General features: G+C 42.5%; 1 protein-coding gene across 1 annotated transcript in view; it reads left to right on the top strand.

Annotated features, from left to right (window-relative positions):
• unm_sa1614 (un-named sa1614) overlaps window positions 1–23,797 on the top strand; it is a 114,368-nt gene extending 90,571 nt beyond the window's left edge. The window contains exons 23-28 of the mRNA XM_035754802.2: window positions 9,414–9,614; window positions 10,421–10,484; window positions 19,084–19,145; window positions 19,379–19,554; window positions 20,128–20,250; window positions 23,178–23,797. Coding sequence (XP_035610695.1) covers window positions 9,414–9,614; window positions 10,421–10,484; window positions 19,084–19,145; window positions 19,379–19,554; window positions 20,128–20,250; window positions 23,178–23,252 — 701 coding nt within the window. The 3' untranslated portion in view covers window positions 23,253–23,797. The remainder of the gene's footprint in view (window positions 1–9,413; window positions 9,615–10,420; window positions 10,485–19,083; window positions 19,146–19,378; window positions 19,555–20,127; window positions 20,251–23,177) is intronic.
• Window positions 23,798–24,226: the final 429 nt, after the last annotated feature.

Here is a 24,226-nt window from a genome sequence, read left to right as displayed (position 1 = left end):
ACGTTCAGTAGTTCCAAAACATGCAGTGATATAGCAGAGAGCCACATGAATTCAAAGAAATACTCATTATAAATGTCGTTGAAAATACAATTGTTAGACATGGAAATATAGATACACTTCTCCTTAATGCAACCGCTGTGTCAGATTTCAAAAAAACTTTACGGAAAAAGCATAATCTGAGAACGGCGCTCAGAGCCCAAATCAGCCAAAGAAATATCCGCCATGTTGGGTAGTCAATTAGTCATAAATAGCATTATAAATATTCACTTACCTTTGATGATCTTCATCAGAATGCACTGCCAGGAATCGCAGTTCCACAATAAATGCTTGTTTTGTTCGATAATGTCCATCATTTATGTCCATTTATGTCCAGTAGCTTCTTTTGTTAGGGCATTTGGTATACAAATCCAAATGCGCGATCTGGTCCATTCGGACGAAACGCTCAAAAAGTTATATTACAGGTCGAAGAAACTTGTCAAACTAAGTATAGAATCAATCTTTAGGATGTTTTTATCATAAAAGTTCAATGATGTTCCAACCGGAGAATTCCATTGTCTGTAGAAAAGCAATGGAACAATAGCTACCTCTCAAGTGAAAGCGTGTGACTAAGAACAAGGCCGTCGGCAGAGCTCTCATCCGGTCCCACATCACAGTAGAAGCCGGAAACAATGTTCTAAAGACGATTGACATCTAGTGGAAGCCTTAGGAAGTGCAACATAACCAATATAACACTGTGTATTCGATAGGGGTGAGTTAAACAACTACAAACCTCAGATTTCCCACTTCCTGTTTGGATTTTTTCTCGGGTTTTTGCCTGCCATATGAGTTCTGTTATAGTCACAGACATAATTCAAACAGTTTTAGAAACATCAGAGTGTTTTCTATCCAATACTAATAATACTATGCATATATTAGCATCTGGGACTGAGTAGGAGGCAGTTCTCTCTGGGCACGCTATTCATCCAAAAGTGAAAATGCTGCCCCCTATCCCAAAGAAGTTAACAGTCAGATGGCCTTGAGATAGAAGCTGTTTTTCAGTCTCTCTGTACCAGCTTTGATGCACCTTATAGCGGGGTGAACAGGCAGTGGCTCAGGTGTTGTTGTCCTTGATGATCTTTTTGGCCTTCCTGTGACATCGGGAGCTGTTGGTGTCCTGGAGGGCAGGTAGTTTTCCCCCGATAATGCGTTGGGCAGACCACACCACCCTCTGGAGAGCCTTGCGGTTGCGGGCGGTGCAGTTGCCATACCAGGTGGTGATACAGCCCGACAGGAAGCTCACAATTGTGCATCTGTAAATATTTGAGGGTCTTTGGGGCCAAGCCAAATTTCTTCAGCCTTCTGAGGTTGAAGAGGCACTGTTGCGCCTTCTTCACCACACACTGTCTGTGTGGCTGGACCATTTCAGATAGTCAGTGATGTGTATGCCGAGGAACTTTAGCTTTCCACCTGCTCCACTGTGGTCCCATCAATGTGGACAGGGGTGTGTGCTCCCTCTGCTGTTTCCTGATGTCCAGGATCAGCTCCTTTGTTTTGTTGAGGTTGAGTGAGAGGTTATTTTCCTGGCACCACTCTCCCAGGGCCCTCACCTTCTCCCTGTAGGCTCTCATCATTCTGGGAAATCAGGCCTACTACTGTTGAGTCGTCTGCAAACTTGATGATTGAGTTGGAGGCGTGAGTGGCCACGCAGTCATGGGTGAACAGGGAGTACAGGAGGGGGCTGAGAACCCACCCTTATGGGGCCCCTGTGTTGAGGATCAGTGAAGTGGAGGTGTTGTTTCCTACATTCACCACCTCGGGGGTGCTCATCAGGAAGTCCAGGACCCAGTTGCACAGCACAGGGTTCAGACTGAGGGCTCCGAGCTTAATGATGAGCTTGGAGGGTATTATGGTGTTGAATGCTGAGCTATAGTCAATTAACTGCATTCTTACATAGGTATTTCTCTTGTCCAGATGGGATAGGACAGTGTGCAGTGCGATGGCAATTGCATCGTCTGTGGATCTATTGGGGCGGTAAACAAATTGAAGTGGGTCTAGGGTGTCAGGTAAGGTAGAGGTGATATGATCCTTAACTAGCCTCTCAAAGCAATTAATGATGACTGAAGTGAGTGCTACGGCGCGATAGTCATTTAGTTCAGTTACCTTTGCTTTCTTGGGTACAGGAACAATGGTGGACATCTTGAAGCAAGTGGGGACAGCAGACTGGGATAGGGAGAGATTGAATATGTCTGTAAACACCCCAGCCAGCTGGTCTGCCATGCTCTATGGATGCGACTGGGGATGCTGTCTGGGCCGGCAGCCTTGCAAGGGTTAACATGCTTAAATGTCTTACTCATGTCGGCCACTGAGAAGGAGAGCCCACAGTCCTTGGTAGCAGGCCATGTTGGGGGCACTGTGTTATCCTCAAAGCGGGCGAAGAAGGTGTTTAGCTTGTCCTGAAGCAGGATGTTTTTGTCTGCGACGTGGCTGGTTTTCCCTTTGTAGTCCGTGATTGTCTGTTGACCTTGCCATTTTCGTCTCGTGTCTGAGACGTTGAATTGCGACTCAACTTTGTCTCTATATGGACGTTTTGCCTGTTTATTTGCCTTACGGCGGGAATAACAAGTGTCTGTATTCGGCCATATTCCCAGTCACCTTGCCACGGTTAAATGCAGTGGGATTGCGCTTTCAGTTTTGTGCAAATGCTGACATCTATCCACGGTTTCTGGATCTGGGTATGTGTGACGGTTTCTGATCTGGGTATGTGTGACTTTCAATTTACTTCATAGTAGTCTCTATATTGTGCACATTTAGCAGTCCTTCCTCTCCTACAAGCTATCCCCTGATATCACTATACCCAGTGGAGTGGTATTGTTCCCCAGAGACTCTAATACCACTTTCCTTAATTTATGAGCCACCCAGATCTCCTCCCCAGTCACATTCCATTCCGCTTTCCCAATAACGTTAACGCCTTGGTTTTTGGGACTCCACAGAATACACTGATGTCGGTCCTGTCAGACTCTGCAACTAACACCCTTATGCAAACAGTCTCAAACACATTCCCCGTATGTACTTAGCCCCGGCTTCAAATACATTTACACATAAATCATTCCATCTAACCCATAACACGTTAGTCACTACTGCTAGTCCACCATAGTTATAAACACACTAGAACATGCTCAAGTCAATTAGTCAATATCCAACTCATCTCGAACAGTGATCACGCACATGTTCCACAACACCTAGAAAACATATTGACTTGAACAGGGAAGAGTGAAAATACATGTTTAATCATTTCACACCACCCTTGATTCAAATGAGGTTGGGGGCAAGAACCATCCATCCGTTCTGTTCTATGCCAATGGGATGCTAGTCTCCATGCCAGTGTCCTTCATCCTCCTCAGGTGTCAAAGCGAGACACAGACTATGAGCTTCATACTTCATTAATTGTACTGTATCATCCAGCATGCCATATGTATTGATGCCCTTTAACATTAGGATTTTGATGACATGGTAAAACTAAACCCCTACTATCAATGTCCCATCATGGTTAGCCTGAGCTATCATCTAGTGGGTTCTCTAATAACCTCCCTCTCGGAGGACGCGACAAGATAAGGTTTCCCTAGACTGAATAGATTTGAGCAGTGCACCCTCCCCTCACTTTGTGCTCTCCTCACAGCTTAGGGGAAGTGCTCTCTCTCTTGTTCTCTCCTTTCCGAATCATAATTAAAACAATTGATAAATTAGCCAACCCAAATTTAGAATGACAGTCCTTAGTGCTTCACGTTGAGTATCACTCGAATTCAAGACCCTCAACTGAACACACATATTTTCTTTCCCCTTTTCTTTGCCTGTACTTTAGAAAACATTTTAAACATTTAAATCAGTCTGCGTACCCGGTTTACATTGGGTTTCTCAGTAGAATTTACATGGGTGCAACCAACATTCAAACAATAGATACTTCAGAAAATGTCATTTGTGCATTTAAGGTGCATCCTTTCTCACCCATTAAGAACCTACTACAACTGTATTAAAAAGACCCCACACAATAAATCATACACGGAATTAACACCACTAACAAATATTAATAACCGGTGGGTTGTGTGTGCTGGTGTGTGTGGTAAAAAGTAGGGTAAAAACACACACATGGCCAGGCCTTACTTATCTGGAAGCTCCTTTTACAGCCGGATCCGGATACCTTTATACTTTATAAAACTTTCATGAACTTCTCTCCCAAGACAACAGCCTCGGGAAACATTTCAAAGAGAGAGATAAGGACACCCCATCCTCTCCTGGAAGAGAAAGGGTACATTTAGTTAGTATTCACTATGCTACACCTTAATCAGCAACCCAAAAGTTTTAATTACAAACAAAACATGGTAATGAAGTCCACTGTCCTTCATGTTCATGAACAAACATTTGAAAAGTTCATTTTAGGTTTGGTAACCCTAATGCTGTCGCTTGACAGAATTGCTTTTTCGAAATTCTAACAATTACTCCCAATTTTAACTCCTCTAATTTCTTGTGACCCCTTCCTCCCTTTCGTCAATTCTATAAATCTATTTAATAAGAAAAAATAAAATGTAAATATATTTCAGAATAAGATTCAATCAAATGTCTCATCAGATTAAAAAAGGTTTTCTGAGCTTGTAAGGAGTGTTTGGCCGTACCAATTCGGTGTTACCTTTTAGAATCCATTATTTTATCGCCTCTATGGCTTAATTAGACCCCACTGAAGGAGGATTGACAGATAGGCACCATTACCAATGTAATGAAATTCTCTAGCCCCGCCTTAAAGGGAGAATCGTGGCCGTCGGTCGCCAATTCAATAGTTATTCTTCCAACTCCTCTCCTGACGGTGTCCAGGAAGTTTCGATTACCTCACCCACAGCTCTAATACATGCCAATTTTAAAGATTTTTCAGGTAGTCATACCCACTTCCCAGAGCGTAGTTACAGTATTGGTGCCCAATAATTTGGTCACACGACCTGATATCTTGTATTAGAACCGAAACTGATGTGACTGTCAATTTATTATGGAGAATAGGGGAGACCTAATGTCTTCTACCAGTGACACACTTCAAATATCACTGCTTTTGACAACCCACAAAACAAAAATTATTCACAGTCGTCTTCCTATTTCCACATAATCTGCCACGGCTCCCTGCCCCAAACTCATAAACCAACCTCTTTCTTTATTGCTACTGCTAATACACACAATTACGTTGTTTGAACATCTTCTTGCTTTTCTAACCGTGAATGTGGCTCTCCTCCAGAATTTATAGGCAACCTTTTATCACCCTCCACATTTCCACTCACTGACAATGTTTCATCTTTAAGCACAGATATTCTCATATATACAGTTGAAATTCAAAAGTTTACATACACTTAGGTTGGAGTCATTAAACTAGTTTTTCAACCTCTCCACAAATTTCTTGTTAACAAACTATAGTTTTGGCAAGTCGGTTAGGAGCTCTACTGTGCGCATGACACAAGTAATTTTTCCAATAATTCTTTATTGACAGATTACTTCACTGTATCACAATTCCAGTGGGTCAGAAGTTTACATACACTAAGTTGACTGTGCCTTTAAACAGCTTGGAAAATTTCTAGAAAATGATGTCATGGCTTTAGAAGCTTCTGATAGGCTAAATGACATAATTTGAATCAATTGGAGGTGTACCTGTGGATGTATTTCAAGGCCTACCTTCAAACTCAGTGCCTCTTTGCTTGACATCATGGGAAAATCAAAAGAAATCAGCCAAGACCTCAGAAAAAAACATTGTAGACCTCCACAAGTCTGGTTCATCCTTGGGAGCAATTTCCAAATGCCCGAAGGTAAAACGTTCATCTGTACAGACAATAGTACGCAAGTATAAACACCATGGGACCATGCAGCCGTCATACCACTCAGGAAGGAGACGCGTTCTGTCTCCTAGAGATAAACGTACTTTGGTGTGGAAAAGTGCAAATCAATCCCAGAACAACAGCAAAGGACCTTGTGAAGATGCTGGAGGAAACAGGTACAAAACTATCAAAATCCATAGTAAAATGAGTCCTATATCAACATAAACTGGCGCTCAGCAAGGAAGAAGCCACTGCTCCAAATCTGCCATAAAAAAGCCAGACTATGGTTTGCAACTGCACATGGGGACGAAGATCGTACTTTTGGAGAAATGTCCTCTGGTCTGATGAAACAAAAATAGAGCTGTTTGGCCATAATGACCATCATTATGTTTGGAGGAAAAAGGGAGAGGCTTGCAAGAACACCATCCCAATCGTGAAGCACAGGGGTGGTAGCATCATGTTGTGGGGGTGTTTTGCTGCAGGAGTTACTGGTGCACTTCACAAAATTGATGGCATCACGAGGAAGGAAAATTATGTGAATATATTGAAGCAACATCTCATGACATCAGTCTGGATGTTATAGCTTGGTCACACATGGGTCTTCCAAATGGACAATGACCCAAGCATACTTCCAAAGTCGTGGCAAAATGACTTAAGGACAACAAAGTCAAGGTATTGGAGTGGCCATCACAAAGCCCTGATGCTTCATGAGTTCAAGTAACAGACAAATCTCAACATCAACTGTTCAGAGGAGACGGTTGAATCAGGCCTTCATGGCTGAATTGCTGCAAAGAAACCACTACTAAATGACACCAATAAGAAGAAGGAGCGTGCTAGGGCCAAGAAACATGAGCAATGGACATTAGACCAGTGGAACTCTGTCCTTTTGGTCTGATGAGTACAAATTTGAGGTGTTTGGTTCCAACCGCCATGTCTTCGTAAGACGCAAAGTAGGTGAACGGATGATCTCTGCATGTGTGGTTCGCACTGTGAAGCCTGGTAGAGGTGGTATGATGGTGTGGGGGTGCTTTATTTATTTAGAATTCAAGGCACACTTAACCAGCAAGGCTACCATAGCATTCTGCAGCAATATGCCATCCCATCAGGTTTGCACTCAGCAGGACTATCATTTGTTTTTCAACAGGACAAGGACCCAACACACCAGGCTGTGTAAGGGCTATTTGACCAAGAAGGACAGTGATGGAGTGCTGCATCAGATGACCTGGCCTCCACAATCACCTGACCTCAACCCAATTGAGATGGTTTGGGATGAGTTGGATCACAGAGTGAAGGAAAAGCAGCCAACATGTTCTCAGCATATGTGGGGAATTCTTCAAGATTGTTAGACAACCATTCCAGGTGAAGCTGGTTGAGAGAATGCCAAGTTTGTAAAAATGTTATCAAGGTAAAGAGTGGCTACTTTGAAGAAACTTTAAAAGTTCTTGACATTTTTTGGATTGACTGGCCTTAAATTGAAATGCACTCCAGGTGACTAGCTCATGAAGCTGGTTGAGAGAATACCAAGTGTGCAAAGCTGTCATCAAGGCAAAGGGTGGCTACTTTGAAGAATCTGAAATATAAAATAAATATTAAACCAGTTTTTTGGTTACTACAAGATTCCATATGTGTTATTTTATAGTTTTGTTGTCTTCACTATTATTATACAATGTAGAAAATAGTAAAAAATAAAGAAATGCCCTTAGTAGGTGTATCTTTGCACCCCATGTATGGAATGATCTACATAGTTCCCTGCAACTTGATGTTCTGGGACCTCTGGGGCAGTTCAAATTGTTGATTTAAAGACTTCTTTGCTGAGGAATGGCTTGTAGATCCTGTTTTATTATGGCGTAATTGTAAATTGTATAAATCATGGGTTCTTAAACTGTTTCAGCCTGCGACCCAAATGAGAAATTCTGTGTTTTCCTGGGACCCAAGTTTAGGAAAATATGCAACTATTCGTAAATATCGATACATTTCATTGCCCTTATGCCTAAAAAAAATATAGACAAAAACAAATAATTAAATACATCTTTTCATGTTTATTTTTCCCCATTAAAAACACTTTTACGTACCTGTCTAGGTTGGAACTGTTGCTGTTAAAATACAATGAATAATTTCATTCTGAACTGGAATAAACAGATTGATCACATCACACATATGTAGACCAGAGAACACACACATACACACAGTCCTAATGAGAGGTGTCTGGCTGGTTGAAGTTTTCAACAAGCATGTCTTTTCTGGGCTGTTTTTCACAGTGCAACACTGAGGTCATGCTCAGCATTGACACTGTTTCTGTACTTGAGAACCCTGACTTGCATGTGGTATGTGGTGCCAAACTGGATCAGAACATTACTGCTTTCTCAGTCAGGCAGGAGTCTGCTTCCTGCTGCTCATGAGCAACCCAGAACTGTGTGAGTGTTTGCGTCAAAAAGCAGCTTGCTTCAATCAGGTTATTCCAGTTCAGAATAAAAATTATTACTTGCAACAGTTCCAACCATTTCTACAGTAAAATGTACAATAGGCCTGATCACTTTTGATCTTCATCTGTACTGTTTCTTAGGGTTGCACTATCAGTAGCGAGTTAGCTTGCTTTGGCTAACGTTAGCTATTAGCTGTGTAATGTTACAAGGCCAGGGGATTGTTTCAAAGAGAAACTCACATCTACTCCTATGAGAGATAGTACTCCCTTATTTCTACTCATCATCACTTGTTATAAAATAACAACAATGCCTTGCTAGTTGACTTACTCTTCCACTGTCGAAGCACTGTTTCCTGAAGCATTCTGCCCTGTTCTTAAAGAACTCCCTGGGTTTACCGTCATGTTAGTTGATTTGTTAGTTGTGAGACTCATTACTAAGCACTTCCCCACACAAAACACATTTAATTTAATGAAAGAATTATACATTTACGTCGCGACCCACCATTAACAGGTCCGTGACGAACCATACTTTAAGAAACGCTGGTATAAATGGTGTATATGAAGGGCTTCCTTGGGAATAGAGGCATTGGTCTCAATGGGACATCCTGTGAAAATAAAACACACAAAATGATCTCGACCTGGGGTGGGCAATAATGAAATAAATCCGGGCTTCAAAATTCAACGGAGGGTCGAATAAATCATTTGTGGTGCTGATTTGTTCATCAAACTCAATTTGTGTGCTGGATAAATAGTGTACATATGATAGGTATATTATAATTTCTTCATACTATCTATTTTAGACGCTCAAGTGTAGCCTATAAAAATACATTTAATTGGCTTTATGGGCCTTACTTTGGCCACCCCTGATATAGACAGTACGCAAATGTGCTTTGTTGAAAGACATCATTTAAAAACTCCTCATAGGAGATCAGATAATATTATTGACACAGTCACAGGGACATAACAAATGGGACACTTATTTTATGTGATGTACTTTGGTCCTTTTAGCTCCTAGTGCAAAAAAAGTGCTTCAACAATCAAACTGTCTTGTGCAGTTTTCTTCACTTCTATTCCAGATGGTTTCTGCATCAATCTGCTCTTCATCACATCCTCTGTCTTTTATGGATTGCCAATGCTAAAACCATGTTATTATAACTTGTGTTTTCCAGCTCCAAATGTCCCACCTCCTCCTCCCCCGGTTAGCCCACCAGTGGGCTGGGGTGATGTCATCATCCCCACCACAAGTAGCAGCAGTAGCAGCAAGAAGAGGACCCCCCCTCCGCCTTTGGTTATTCGCCACAAGCGCACCTACTCAGAGCCCACCCCCCAAGTGCCCCACAGCCCCCATTCCTCCCGACAGATCCACGCAGGTACGTCACATCACAGCAGCACCTTTTGCTCTTCATTGTAACCAGAGGGCTAATATTAAATACTATGCATGCCAGTCTCTCTTGGCTAAGAGTTGAGGAGAGACGGACTGCATCACTTCTTCCTGTTGAAAATCCCAAATTATTTGCGTAGTCAACTTACACACAGCTCTGACACACACACTTATCCCACCAGACATGCCAGACATGCCAGGGGTCTTTTCATAGTCCCCAAATCCAGAACAAATTCAAGAAAACGTACAGTATTATATAGAGCCCTTATTGCATGGAACTTCCATCTCATATTGCACAAATAAACAGCAAACCTGGTTTCAAAAAACAGATAATGCAACACCTTGTGCACAACGCCTCTCCCCTATTTGTCCTAGATAATTTGTGTTTATGCATTTATATGTAGGCTACGTGTGCCTTCTTAAAAATGTATGTAGTTCTGTTCTTGTCTAATGATGTTCTGTATTATGTTTTGTGTGGACCCCAGGAATAGCTGCTGCTTTTGCAACAGCTAATGGGGATCCTAATAAAATACCAAAAAAATACCTTCCGTCTTGTGTAAACAGTATGCTCACTTCTGAATGATGGGAAGTCTCTTTGGGTGTACGGTGCTAAAAAGCACATAATGATAGGGGAAAAACCTGCACTCACTGGAAATAGTCTTGTAAGATTTCATTTATTTTAGGCAGTATGTCCGTTGACCTCTTTTTTTTTAAATCTCTGGGGCAGGGACCCGTGGACACAGAATGGTGGGCTCTGACTTACTGTTAAATGTGATCTGTTAATCCTCTCTATAGATTATGGGGTACCATCAAATTCAAAAGGCTACAGTGGTCCAGAGTCATCCTTTCAGAAGTGTGTGTGAGTATGTCAACTTCATTTAGATATTTTGTGCATATATAGACCAGGGGTAAAAGTAGATTTAATTTCTTGCCGGTACAGGACCTCCTATGTTTGAAGAACCTTTGGGGGCGTAATTATAGAATTCAGTGGCAGTCAGTGCCGTTTAAGACGAGGGAGGATTATTGAGCATGGCCTTGTTTCTATTACATCATATTGGATGACTGTCATTCATATTCCATTCACCTAGTTCAATGTAACAGCGATAAGTTTAGGCTACTACATAATACTTGAATTTTACTCTTAAATGGAAGATTTTTGTAAACACTAAGACTCTTCCTAGAGTATTGGTGCAATCAGGGGAGAAGAGCCTTGGCCAGGGAGGTAACCAAGAACCCGATGGTCACACTGAGGTCCTCTGTGGAGATGGGAGAACCTTCCAGAAGAATAACCATCTCTGCAGCACTCCACAAATCAGGCCTTTATTGTAGAGTGGCCAGACAGAAGCCACTCCTTAGTAAAAGGTGCATGACAGCCCACTTGGAGTTTGCCAAAAGGCACCTAAAGGACTCAGACCATGAGAAATAAGATACTTTGGTCTGACGAAACCAAGATTTAACTCTTTGGCCTGAATGCCAAGCGTCACACCCTATACTCATGAGGTTGCTACAACCTAGCCTATGAATTAAAGTTTATAACGTAGGTGCATACAGGTCAAGAGACACATTTGAGGTGACACATGGACAGACAGTGCTTATCCCCATTTAGTTCCGTTTGCTTCGGTTAAGGAAACATTTTTCAACAATAATCGGCAGAATGAATACACCCCTGATCATGTGTAAACACAGTTCACTTTCATAGCAGCCACGTTGTATGCCTTCTCACATCTATGCAGTCTCCTCTCACCTTCTCATGTGGACTTCAATGCACAACACATCAGCTGTGTGACCAAGCAAAATAAACCTTCCAAGCCAAACCGCTACACACAGCATACATTGTTGTCACCATATTAGCTAAAGTAACATCATAGTCAGCATAGCTAATAGAACTAACGCGTTAGTAAACCCGCTACAATCATGCAGTAACATTACAGAGTACAGTCAGTAAGCAGTTACGCTGGCTAGCCCCGGTGGCAATAAATTAGTAAAAACCAAAAGCTTTACTTGACTTGGAAAAGTTCCAGTGTTTTGTTGGATAGTCATAGCCAGCTAGCTAACATAGCATCCCTCTGTTTTGAGTAGGGTGTTTCAGTAGGCTAAACTAGCTATCTTCATTTTCTAGCTAAGTAAGTGAAACTGAAAATGAAGGATAATCTCTTTCTCTGTTGCTTCTCCTTCATTTTGGAAGAAATGTAATTGTTCAAAACTGTTCAGCTATTGTCTTTCTCTCTTTTAGTCAACTACTCACCACATTTTATGCACTGCAGTGCTAGCTAGCTGTAGCTTATGCTTTCAGTACTAGATTCATTCTCTCATCCTTTGATTGGTGGACAACATGTCAGTTCATGTTGCAAGAGGTCTGATAGGTTGGAGGACGTCCTCCGGAAGTTGTCGTAAGTCTATGGAAGGGGGTGAGAACCATGAGCCTCCTAGGTTTTGTATTGACGTCAAAGTACCCCGAGGAGGACGGAAGCTCGCTGTCCTCCGGCTACACCATGGTGATACCCACACATATCTACGTAAAAGTAAAATAATGGAATTATGAAACACAGTGGGGCAAAAAAGTATTTAGTCAGCCACCAATTGTGCAAGTTCTCCCACTTAAAAAGATGAGAGGCCTGTGATTTTCATCATAGGTACACTTAAACTATGACAGACAAAATTAAAAGAAAATCCAGAAAATCACATTGTAGGATTTTTAATTAATTTATTTGCAAATTATGGTGGAAAATAAGTATTTGGTCAATAACAAAAGTTTATCTCAATACTTTGTTATATACCCTTTGTTGGCAATGACAGAGGTCAAACATTTTCTGTAAGTCTTCACAAGGTTTTCACACACTGTTGCTGGTATTTTGGCCCATTCCTCCATGCAGATCTCCTCTAGAGAAGTGATGTTTTGGGGCTGTTGCTGGGCAACACGGACTTTCAACTCCCTCCAAAGATTTTCTATGGGGTTGAGATCTGGAGACTGGCTAGGCCACTCCAGGACCTTGAAATGCTTCTTACGAAGCCACTCCTTCGTTGCCTGGACGGTGTGTTTGGGATCATTGTCATGCTGAAAGACCCAGCCACGTTTCATCTTCAATGCCCTTGCTGATGGAAGGCTTTGTTACTTTGGTCCCAGCTCTCTGCAGGTCATTAATCGAGTTACAAAATAAAAATGTTCAAAATTTAAAGGAACAGTTATATGAAACAAGTTGTCTACCCAGAATCTTGCTTGTGGGTTCTGGGATTTTTGCTCACCGTTCTTGTGATAATTTTGACCCCACGGGGTGAGATCTTGCGTGGAACCCCAGATCGAGGGAGATTATCAGTGGTCTTGTATGTCTTCCATTTCCTAATAATTGCTCCCACAGTTAATTTCTTCAAACCAAGCTGCTTACCTATTGCAGATTCAGTCTTCCCAGCCTGGTGCAGGTCTACAATTTTGTTTCTGGTGTCCTTAGACAGCTCTTTGGTCTTGGCCATAGTGGAGTTTGGAGTGTGACTGTTTGAGGTTGTGGACAGGTGTCTTTTATACTGATAACAAGTTCAAACAGGTGCCATTAATACAGGTAACGAGTGGAGGACAGAGAATAAGAATTAAAGAATTAAAGAATAAGTTACAGGTCTGTGAGAGCCAGAAATCCTGCTTGTTTGTAGGTGACCAGATACTTATTTTCCACCATAATTTGCAAATAAATTCATTAAAAATCCTACAATGTGATTTTCTAGATTTTTTGTCTAATTTTGTCTGTCGTAGTTGAAGTGTACCTATGAGGAAAATTATACAGGCCTCTCTCATCTTTTTAAGTAGGAGAAGTTGCATAATTGGTGGCTGACTAAATACTTTTTTGCCCCGCTGTATATATATTAGATTGAGCTATGTCAGAGTGGCATTAACTAAAATACAGTAAAATAGAATAAAGTATATACAGTACCAGTCAAAGGTTTGGACACCTACTCATTCAAGGGTTTTTCTTTATTTTTATTTTTTTATGTTTTTCTACATTGTAAAATAATAGTGAAGACATCACAACTATGAAATAACTGGAATCATGTAGTAACCAAAGAAGTGTTAAACAAATCCAAATATATTTTATATCTTAGTTTCTTTAAAGTAGCCACCCTTTGCCTTGATGACAGCGTTGCACACTCTTGGTCTTCTCTCAACCAGCTTTACCTGGAATGCTTTTCCATCAGTCTTGAAGGAGTTCCCACATATGCTGAGCACTTGTTGGCTGCTTTTCCTTCACTCTGCGGTCCAACTCATCCCAAACCATCTCAATTGGGTTGAGGTCAGGTCATTGTGGAGGCCAGATCATCTGATGCAGCACTCCATTACTGTCCTTCTTGGTCAAATAGCCCTTACACAGCCTGGAGGTGTGTTGGTTGCTTGTCCTGTTGAAAAACAAATGATAGTTCCACTAAACACAAACCAGATGGGATGGCATAATGCTGCAGAATGCAGAATGTGACTTTGTCACCAGCAAAGCAATCCCACACCACCACCATGCTTCACCATGCGAACCACACATGCGGAGATCATCCTTTCGTCTACTCTGCGTCTCACAAAGACACGGCTGTTTGAACCATAAATCAAAAATTTGGACTCATCAGAAAGAAGGACCGATTTACACTGGTCTAATGTCCATTGCTCGTGTTTCTTGGCCCAAGCAAGTCTCTTCTTCTGATTTCAGTCCTTTGGTAGTGGTTTCTTTGCAGCAAATTGACCATGGAGGCCTGATTTACACAGTCCCCTCTGAATTGTTGATGTTGAGATGTGTCTATTACTTGAACTCTGTGAAGCATTTATTTGGTCTGCAATTTCTGATGCTGGTAACTAATGAACTTATCCTCTGCAGCAAAGGGAACTCTGCTTCTTCTTTTCCTGTGGCGGTCCTCATGAGAGTCAGTTTCATCATAGCACTTGATGGTTTTTGCGACAGCACTTGAAGAAACATTCAAAGTTCTTGAAATTTTCCAGATTGACTGACCTTCATGTGTTAAAGTAATGGACTGTTGTTTCTCTTTGCTTATTTGAGCTGTTCTTGCCATAATATGGACTTGGTTTTTTACAAAATAGGGCTATATTCTGTATACCACCCCTACCTTGTAACAACAAAACTGATAGCGGGGTGATTGCCTCAATCGCATTAAGAAGGAAAGAAATCCCACAAATTAACTTTTAACAAGGCACACCTGTTAATTGAAATGCATTCCAGGTGATTAGCTCATGAAGCTGGTTGAGAAAAAAACAAGAGTTTTAGGGTTCCCGAGTGGCACAGCGCTCTAAGGCACTGCATCTCAATCCTATAGGCGTCACTACAGACCCTGGTTCGATTCCAGGCTGTATCACAACCTGCCGTGATTGGAAGTCCCATAGGGCGGGGCACAATTGGCCCAGCATCATCCGGGTTAGGGTTTGGCCGGTGTAGTCCGTCATTGTAAATAACAATTTGTTCTTCTGACTTGCCTAGTTAAATAAAGGTTAAATAAATAATGTGCAAAGCTGTCAAGGCAAAGGGTGGCTACTTTGAAGAATCACAAATATAAAATATATTTTCATATGTTTAACACTTTTTTGGTGACTACATGATTCCGTTCTTTATTTCATAGTTTTGATGTCTTTACTATTATTCTACAATTGTCAGAGTTGTGTGTACAGGTGGCAGGGAAGTCAGGTGCAGGAGAATCAAACTGAATGAAATGGAGTTGTTTAATAACAATAAATGAAACCTAATTCCAACACGAAATAACAATAAGACAAAGTGGGTACGAGGACCCGTCGTGCTCCAATACAAACAGCACAGCACTGAACAAACAAACAATCACTGACAAATACATGAGGGGAAACAGAGTTAAATACACAACAGGTAATGAATGGGATTGAAACCAGCTGTGTAGGAAGACAAGACAAAACCAATGGAAAATGAAAAATTGATCAATTATGGCTAGAAGACCGGTGACGTCGACCGCCGAGCACCGCCCGAACAAGGAGAGGCTTCGACTTTGGCAGAAGTCGTGACAACAATGTAGAAAATAGTAAAAAAATAAAGTGTCAACTTTTGACTGGTACTGTACAGTCATTGCCAAAAGTTTTGAGAATAACACAAATATTAATTTCCACAAAGTTTGCTGCTTCAGTTTCTTTAGATATTTTTGTCAGATGTTACTATGGAATACTGAAGTATAATTACAAGCATTTCATAAGTGTCAAAGGCAATTTACAATTACATGATGCAAAGAGTCAATATTTGCAGTGTTGACCCTTCTTTTTCAAGACCTCTGCAATCCGCCCTGGCATGCTGTCGATTAACTTCTCGGCCACATCCTGACTGATGGCAGCCCATTCTTGCATAATCAGTGCTTGGAGTTTGTCAGAATTTTTGGGGTTTTGTTTGTCCACCCACCTCTTGAGCATTGACCACAAGTTCTCAATGGGATTACGGTCTGGGGAGTTTCCTGGCCATGCACCCAAAATATCGATGTTTTGTTCCCCGAGCCACTGAGTTATCACATTTGCCTTATTGGCAAGGTGCTCCATCATGCTGGAAAAGGCATTGTTCGTCACCAAACTGTTCCTGGATGGTTGGGAGAAGTTGCTCTCTGGGATGTGTTGGTACCGTTCTTTATTCATGGCTGTGTTCTTAGGCAAAATTGTGAGTTAGCCCACTCCCTTGGCTGAGAAGCAACCCCACACATGAATGGTTTCAGGATGCTTTACTGTTGGCATGACATATGTCTGATGGTAGCGCTCACCTTGTCTTCTCCGGACAAGCTTTTTTCCGGATGCCCCAAACAACCGGATACCCCAGTCCTCAACAGTCCAATCCCTGTACCTTTTGCAGAATATCAGTCTGTCCCTGATGTTTTTCCTGGAGAGAAGTGGCTTCTTTGCTGCCCTTCTTGACACGAGGCCATCCTCCAAAAGTCTTCGCCTCACTGTGTGTGCAGATGCACTCACACCTGCCTACTGCCATTCCTGAGCAAGCTGTGTACTGGTGGTGCCCCGATCCTGCAGCTGAATCAAATTTAGGAGACGGTGCTGGTGCTTGCTGGACTTTCTTGGGCACCCTGAAGCCGCCTTCACAACAATTGAACCGCTCTTCTTGAAGTTCTTGATGATCCGATAAATGGTTGATTTTGGTGCAATCTTACTGGCAGCAATATCCTTGCCTGGGAAGCCCTTTTTGTGCAAAGCAATGATGACGGCATGTGTTTCCTTGCAGGCAACCATGGCTGACAGAGGAAGAACAATGATTCCAAGCACCAACCTCCTTTTGAAGCTTCCAGTCTATTATTCAAACTCAATCAGCATGACTGAGTGATTTCCAGCCTTGTCCTCGTTAACGAAAGAATCACTGACAGGATGTCAACTGGTCCTTTTGTGGCAGGGCTGAAATGCAATGGAAATGTTTTGGGGGAATTCAGTTCATTTGCATGGCAAAGAGGGACTTAGCAATTAATTGCAATTCATCTGATCACTCTGCATAACATTCTGGAGTATATGCAAATTGCCATCATACAAACTGAGTCAGCAGACTTTGTGAAAATGAATATTTGTGTCATTCTCAAAACTTTGTCACGACTGTACATATGAGATGAGTAAAGCAGTATGTAAACATTATTAAAGTGGCCAGTGATTCCAATTCTATATAGGGCTGCAGCCTCGAAGGTGCAGGGTTGCGTAACTGGGTGGAAGCCAGCTAGCGATGGCTATTTAACAGTTTGATTGCCTTGAGATAGAAGCTGTTTTCAGTCTCTGTCCCAGCTTTGATGCACCTGTACTGACCTCGCCTTCTGGATGATAGCGGGGTGAACAGGCCGTGGCTCGGGTGATTGATGTCTTTGATGATCTTTTTGGCCTTCCTGTGACATTGGGTGCTGTAGATGTCCTGAGATTGCAGGTAGTTTTCCCCCGGTGATGCGTTGGGCAGACCGCACCACCCTCTGGAGAGCCCTGCGGTTGCGGGCGATGCAGTTGCCGTCCCAGGCGTTGATACAGCCTGACAGGAAACTCTCAATTGTGAATCTGTTAACATTTTTGAGTGTTTAGGGGCCAAGACAAACTTCTTCGGCTCCTGAGGTCGAAGAGGCGTTGTTGCACCTTCTTTAGCACACTGTCTGTGTGGGTGGACCATTTCACATAGTTAGTGATGTGTATGCCAAGGAACTTGAAGTTTTCCATCTTCTCCACTGCGGTCCCGTTGATGTGGATAGGGGCGTGGTGCTCCCTCTGCAGTTTCCTGAACTCCACGATCAGCTTCTTTGTTATGTTGACTTTGAGAGTGGCACCACTCTCCCAGGGCCCTCACCACCTCCCTGTAGGCTGTCTCATCATTGATGGTAATCAGGCCTACAAACTTGATGATTGAGTTGGAGGTGTGAGTGGCCACGCAGTCATGGGTGAACAGGGAGTACAGGAGGGGGCTGAGCACCCGCCCTTGTGGGGCCCCTGTGTTGAGGATCAGTGAAATGGAGGTGTTGTTTCCTACCTTCACAGCCTGGGGGCGGCCCGTCAGGAAGTCCAGGACCCAGTTGCACAGGGTGGAGTTCAGACCCAGGCCACCAAGCTTAATGTTGAGCTTGGAGTGTACTATTGTGATAAATGCTGAGCTGTAGTCAGTGAACAGAATTCTTACATAGGTATTCCCCTTGTCCAGATATTGCAGTGTGCAGAGCGATGGCGATTACATCGTCTGTGGATTTATTGGGGCGGTATGCAGAAGTGGGTCTTTGGTGTCAGATAAGGTTGAGGTGATGTGATTAAAGTGAGTGCTACGGGGCAATAGTCATTTAGTTCAGTTACCTTTGCTTTCTTGGGTACAGGAACAATGGTGGACATCTTGAAGCAAGTGGGGACAGCAGACTGGGAGAGATTGAATATGTCCGTAAACACTCCAGTCAGCTGGTCTGAGCATGCTCTGAGGATGCGGCTGGGGATGCTGTCTGGGCCGGCAGCATTGCGAGGGTTAATACGCTTAAAATGTCTTACTCATGTCGACCACGAAGAGGGAGAGCCCACGGTCCTTGGTAGCGGGTCGTGTTCGGTGGCACTATGTTATTCTCAAAGCCGGTGAAGGTGTTTAGCTTGTCTGGAAGCAAGATGTCTGTGTCTGCGACGTGGCTGGTTTTCCTTTTGTCGTCCGTAATTGTCTGTAAGCCCTCCACATACGTCTCTTGTCTGAGCTGTTGAATTGCGACTCCCCTTTGTCTCTCTGTACTGACGTTTTGCCTGTTTATCCACGGTTTCTGGAATAAGTTCAATTCTCCGAGGGGGTAGGAACAAAGGATCCACTTCAGGAAAGTCCTGGTCGTAATGCTGTATGAAATTAAATGGAGCAAGCCATTCAGACCAGCCTTACTGATTGAGCCATCGTAAACTACATTCAGGAACTGTCACCAGATACATCAATTTATTCTGTCATAACACTGTGCCAACTACAGTATACATTGTCTTTCCCTGTCCATTTCAGCTCAGGGTCTCCAAAATACTCTGTGACTGCCCTTAACTCCCTATCTGAACTGCCGGAGAGAGGTAAAGTATTCTATCTATATTTTACAGATTGAATCTATTTGACTTATTTTTGTATCACACATGAAAGCACATCCTTTTCAGGAGCAACATTGGGTAACACCTATTTCTTGAAGTGGTTGGTAGTTGTAAAACTACACATGATCATTCTCCATAGTATGCTCTCTACCACATTTATTTCACAGACATAACGGGCGAATGTCTTTATTGATCGCTCTCCCCTTTGTGCCCCCTAGGATTCCGCGCAGATGGAGAGAGCAAAAAGTCCCACTTTGTCTATCAGATGCCTCAGCCCAGCAGCAGACACCCTCCTCTAAACTCCCCCATGGCCCCCCGCTCCATCAGCCTGCAGTCCAATGGGGCCTCCTCCCACCAAGGCGATCCCCCACACCCCATGCCCAGGAGAGCACTGGTGAGAGGGGGCAGGCTGACTCTTTTCCTTACATTATTTTTGTTAGGGAGGACAACAATTCATTTTCATTAATCCCCCCCGTGCCAAAGTTAAGTTTTCATCAACAATTGTTTGATTTGGTTGGTATTTCCATTTAGTGGAGGTCAAGGCATAGCAGACTATATTTAAGTTAGATTTTTACTGTATACGTCCAAAGGCCAGCCAATGTGTTTTTTAGGCAAGCAAGCCTTGGATACTTCAAGTTGGCGATTGCTCTATCTGCTATGACGTAAAGGCTCCGGTAAATAGTTGGCAACTCTAAGTCTTAGTCACCACAGCAGGATTAGATGCTCAGTCTGATATCTTGACTTACTCTAATGACAGAAAAATTTTACATTTTCCCTGAATCGTCACTGTGGGGCATACACCTATTTTTCTCTACTGGGTGTTTTCCCCCTCAGAACAAATATTTTATTTTTGGTTAAGCACAGGTTTGGCTTAGTCACCCTTAGGGATGGTGTAATGTTTTTATTTCCTTACTGGTGTGGTGTTTTCACTCACTAGTGCTGTTGTCTCTATCTGCTTATTTTCCAGCCCAAGCCAAAAGTGATGCGGGTCCAAGCCATCTATGGCTGTGTGGGTGACCACCATGATGAGCTCACTTTCAACGAGGGTGAGGTATTGGTTGTGCTTGGAGAGGACGATGCTGATTGGTGGGTAGGTACCTCTCAGTTACAGGTAGAAGTTGCCCTCAGACACAGATTTAGTATCAGATTACCCTCCACAAAATCTGTTTTGGCAGTAGGTCTTCTTCAGTGTGTAGGTTCAAATTTTGGGGCAACAGCTTAATTGAAATAGTAAATAAAATGTGCAACCTGTACCTTTATTTTGACAGGGAAGTCATACTGAGACTAGGGTCTCTATTACAGATGAGCCCTGCATAAATACATCAAACATAAACAATACACAAAATATATATTTAGAAAAACAGACACAGTTAACTCAGCTGCCTGCAATTAGCGCTGACCTTAACCATTCATTGAAGGGGTAAACCAATTAGTGATCAGTGTTTAGGAAGGGACTCGTACATTCTGTGTAAATCCAGTCTGGTCAGTCGTGCAAAACCACAGGATTGGTTGGGTCTGCTCTTCTGTTTCTGTTGTGTAAATAATCCCAATGTTTACAATCCAACATGCACCATTAGAGAGCCAGAGGGGGTCAATCTGGTTTCCAAACTGTAACACTCCGTCACATTTGTACAAAAACACTGGGCCCTCAGACTTTTACTGTTGTTACCTCCAGTATCATATTTCTTCTGTCTGTAAAAAGCCAAGTGATTTACAGTAAATCCTTGTGAATTGCGACAGAAATCCCTGTTCAAATCACAAGTTTCCCCTTTCCTGTCGGCTAATTGTATCTGTTTGATAATTGACAGAGTCATTTACTGATTGAGTAAGGAGATGGACATCCAAAAGAGATGCTTGTCAGTTTGCGAAATAGTGAATAGTGAATAGTTCGCAGACGGACAGCGGGACATTGGTTCGGCCAGATTCCTCTCCGTTGACCCCGTTTCATTCAGTCTCCATATCTGCATCAATGAGTCGCCGACAAAACATCCAGCAAGGCCCTCATAATGCCTTCCAGATTAGGTTTTGACCCTCGACAATATCCTACAGGTTGCGCTGGCGAAGAAATACACTACATGGCCAAGAGTATGTGGACACCTGAACATCTCATTCCAAAATCATGGGTAGTAATGAAGTTTGTCCCCCCTTTGCTGCTGTAACAGCCCCCCACTCTTCTGGGAAGGCTTTCCACTAGATGTTGGATCATTGCTGCTGGGACTTGCTTTCATTCAGCCAAAAGAGCATTAGTTGGGCACTGATGTTGGGCAATTAGGCCCGGTTCACAGTCATCATTCCAATTCATCCCAAAGGTGTTCGATGGAGTTGTGGTCAGGGCTCTGTGCAGGCCAGTTAATTTATTTCCACATTGATCTTGAAAAAACATTTCTGTATAGACCTCGCTTTTTTGTACGGGGGCATTATGCTGAAACAGGAAAGGGCCTTCCCCAAACTGTTGCCACAAAGTTGGAAGCACAGAATCGTCTAGAATGTCATTGTATGCTGTAGCGTTAAGATTTCCCTTCACTGGAACTAAGGGGCCTAGCCCGACTCCACCAAACTTTACAGTTGACACTATGCATTTGGGCAGGTAGCGTTCTCCTGGCATCCACCAAACCCAAATTAGTCCGTCGGACTGCCAGTTGATGAAGCGTGATTTATCACTCCAGAAAACGCGCTTCCACTGCTCTAGAGTCCAATGGCGGCAAGCTTTACACCACTCCAGCTGACACTTGGCATTGTGGATGGTGATCATAGGCTTGTGCACAGCTGCTAGGCCATGAAAACCCATTCATGAAGCTCCTGAGTAACAGTTACTGTGCTGACATTGCTTCCAGAGGCAGTTTTGGAACTCAGTAATGAGTGCTGCAACCGAGGACAGATGATTTTTAAGCGCAACGCATTTCAGCACAGAGCGGTCCCGTTCTGTGAGCTTGTATGGCCTATCACTTTGTGGCTGAGCCGTTGTTGCTCCTCGACGTTTCCACTTCACAATAACAGCACTTACAGTTGACCGGGGCAGCTTTAGCAGGGAAGAAATGTGAGGAAATAACTTGTTGGAAAGGTGGCATCCTATGACGGAACCACGTTGAAAGTCAACAAACTCTTCAGTACGGGCTATTCAACTGACAATGTTTATCGATGGAGGTCGCATGGTTGTGTGCTTGATTTTATACACCTATCAGCAATGGGTGTGGCTAAAATAGCTGAAAGGGTGTCCACTAATTTCAAGGGGTGTTCACATACTTTTTCTTTTTTTTTTAACAGAAGAGTTACAGATTCCGCAATAAAAATGTTAAAGTAATTTCAGATTGAGCTGACATATGCATAGTTTAAAGCTAAAGCTGAACTTCTGAAATGTGGATTGAATAGTTAAGAAAGAAAACAAAATTAAGATTGAAAGACAATAGAATTGTCGAGTCCAACCCAAAGATCCCCTTTCATACAGGATACAGACCTGGGTTCAAATACATGTGTATTTGAGTATCTGGTATTCAAAATACTTTTTTCTGTATATTTTAGTATTTCCAAATACACAGCCCGAAAACAAACAAATAATTTTATTAGAGTTTTTGAATGGTTATTTGTAAAATCAAATAAATGGGTTAAAAGCATGGGAATGTATTTGAGTCAGTGTCTTGTATTTTCAAATGCTTTCCGTGTGTATTACCAAATACATTCCGATATTCAACTACTTGTCTTTTCAAATGTGAAAGTAATTGAGAATATTTGAAACCGTATTAGAACCCAGGTCTGACAGGATATAATGTCCATTGTATTCTTTATCTTCTAGAGCTGTGATATAACTATGCCAGAAACCCTATATAGGAGGGCGATAGGACAAACAGCTTCCTCTTCCTCTGGATACTCAATAGGCCATCTGGTTTTCCAATGGAATCTCCCCCCGTAGTCACAAAAGCAGACAACCTGAACTAACAAACATACAAATGGGGTGTAGATGGGTCAACGGTAGATTTTTTTTGTGCAACCCATCAATATTTTGTTATTTTGTCCTCACAGCATGGATACGTTGAGGGCCAGCCAAACAAGAAAGGCCTGTTCCCTTCATCTTTCGTCCATTTGTTGTCTGACTGACAAGCCAAAATCTGGAGGACATGTTCTGTAAAGTAACCTGGCAACCTTGCCACCCTTCCCAATGACTTCAGGACCAAGCTCAAACTTATTCCATACCTTACCTAATTGTTAACCTAAAGATGTAGGGGCTACCGGACCTGGGCTCAGACATTCCTTTGAGTTGTTAGGGGACCTTTTTTCCTGAACAATGTCTGTTTTTTCTGGTTGTATTTTGCTTTTCGTGTGTTGTGTATTTTAAATGGATATATATGAATGTGTAGTTTAATGTGTTTTGTGTATTTTGATGTGTATTGTGCTATACAAGGCTCATCTGGAAAAGAGACCTTGGTTTCAGCAATGACTCCCTAATCAAAATAAAGGTACAAATATTAAGATACCCAAGGATCATGGTGCACTCCGGGAACTTTGGTTCTGATCATGAATGTACGCCGATGGAGAGAACATTGTTTGAACATCACCGCTCAAGTTCTCCTCATCTTGGGGAAGCCATATGTTTACATTTTTTGCTTTGTTTTTTTGTGTGACTAAATCTTTATTCATTTTATTTTCTTGGGGGGGTGGGGGGGGCTACATGCACAATACATACAGTGGGGAGCCTTGTGCAGGTCTACAATTTTAGCCCTGATGTCCTTACACAGCTCTCTGGTCTTGGCCATTGTGGATAGGTTGGAGTCTGTTTGATTGAGTGTGTGGACAGGTGTCTTTTATACAGGTAACGAGTTCAAACAGGTGCAGTTAATACATGTAATGAGTGGAGAACAGGAGGGCTTCTTAAAGAAAAACCAACAGGTCTGTGAGAGCCGGAATTCTTACTGGTTGGTAGGTGATCAAATACTTATGTCATGCAATAAAATGCAAATGAATTACTTAAAAATCATACAATGTGATTTTCTGGATTTTTGTTTTAGATTCCGTCTCTCACAGTTGAAGTGTACCTATGATAAAACATTACAGACCTCTACATGCTTCGTAAA

Source organism: Oncorhynchus keta, chromosome 37, assembly GCF_023373465.1.
Source record: "Oncorhynchus keta strain PuntledgeMale-10-30-2019 chromosome 37, Oket_V2, whole genome shotgun sequence".
Classification (NCBI taxonomy): domain Eukaryota; kingdom Metazoa; phylum Chordata; class Actinopteri; order Salmoniformes; family Salmonidae; genus Oncorhynchus; species Oncorhynchus keta.
The sequence above is the reverse complement of the archived record's forward strand: the minus strand, read 5'-3'. Positions and strand labels throughout refer to the sequence as shown.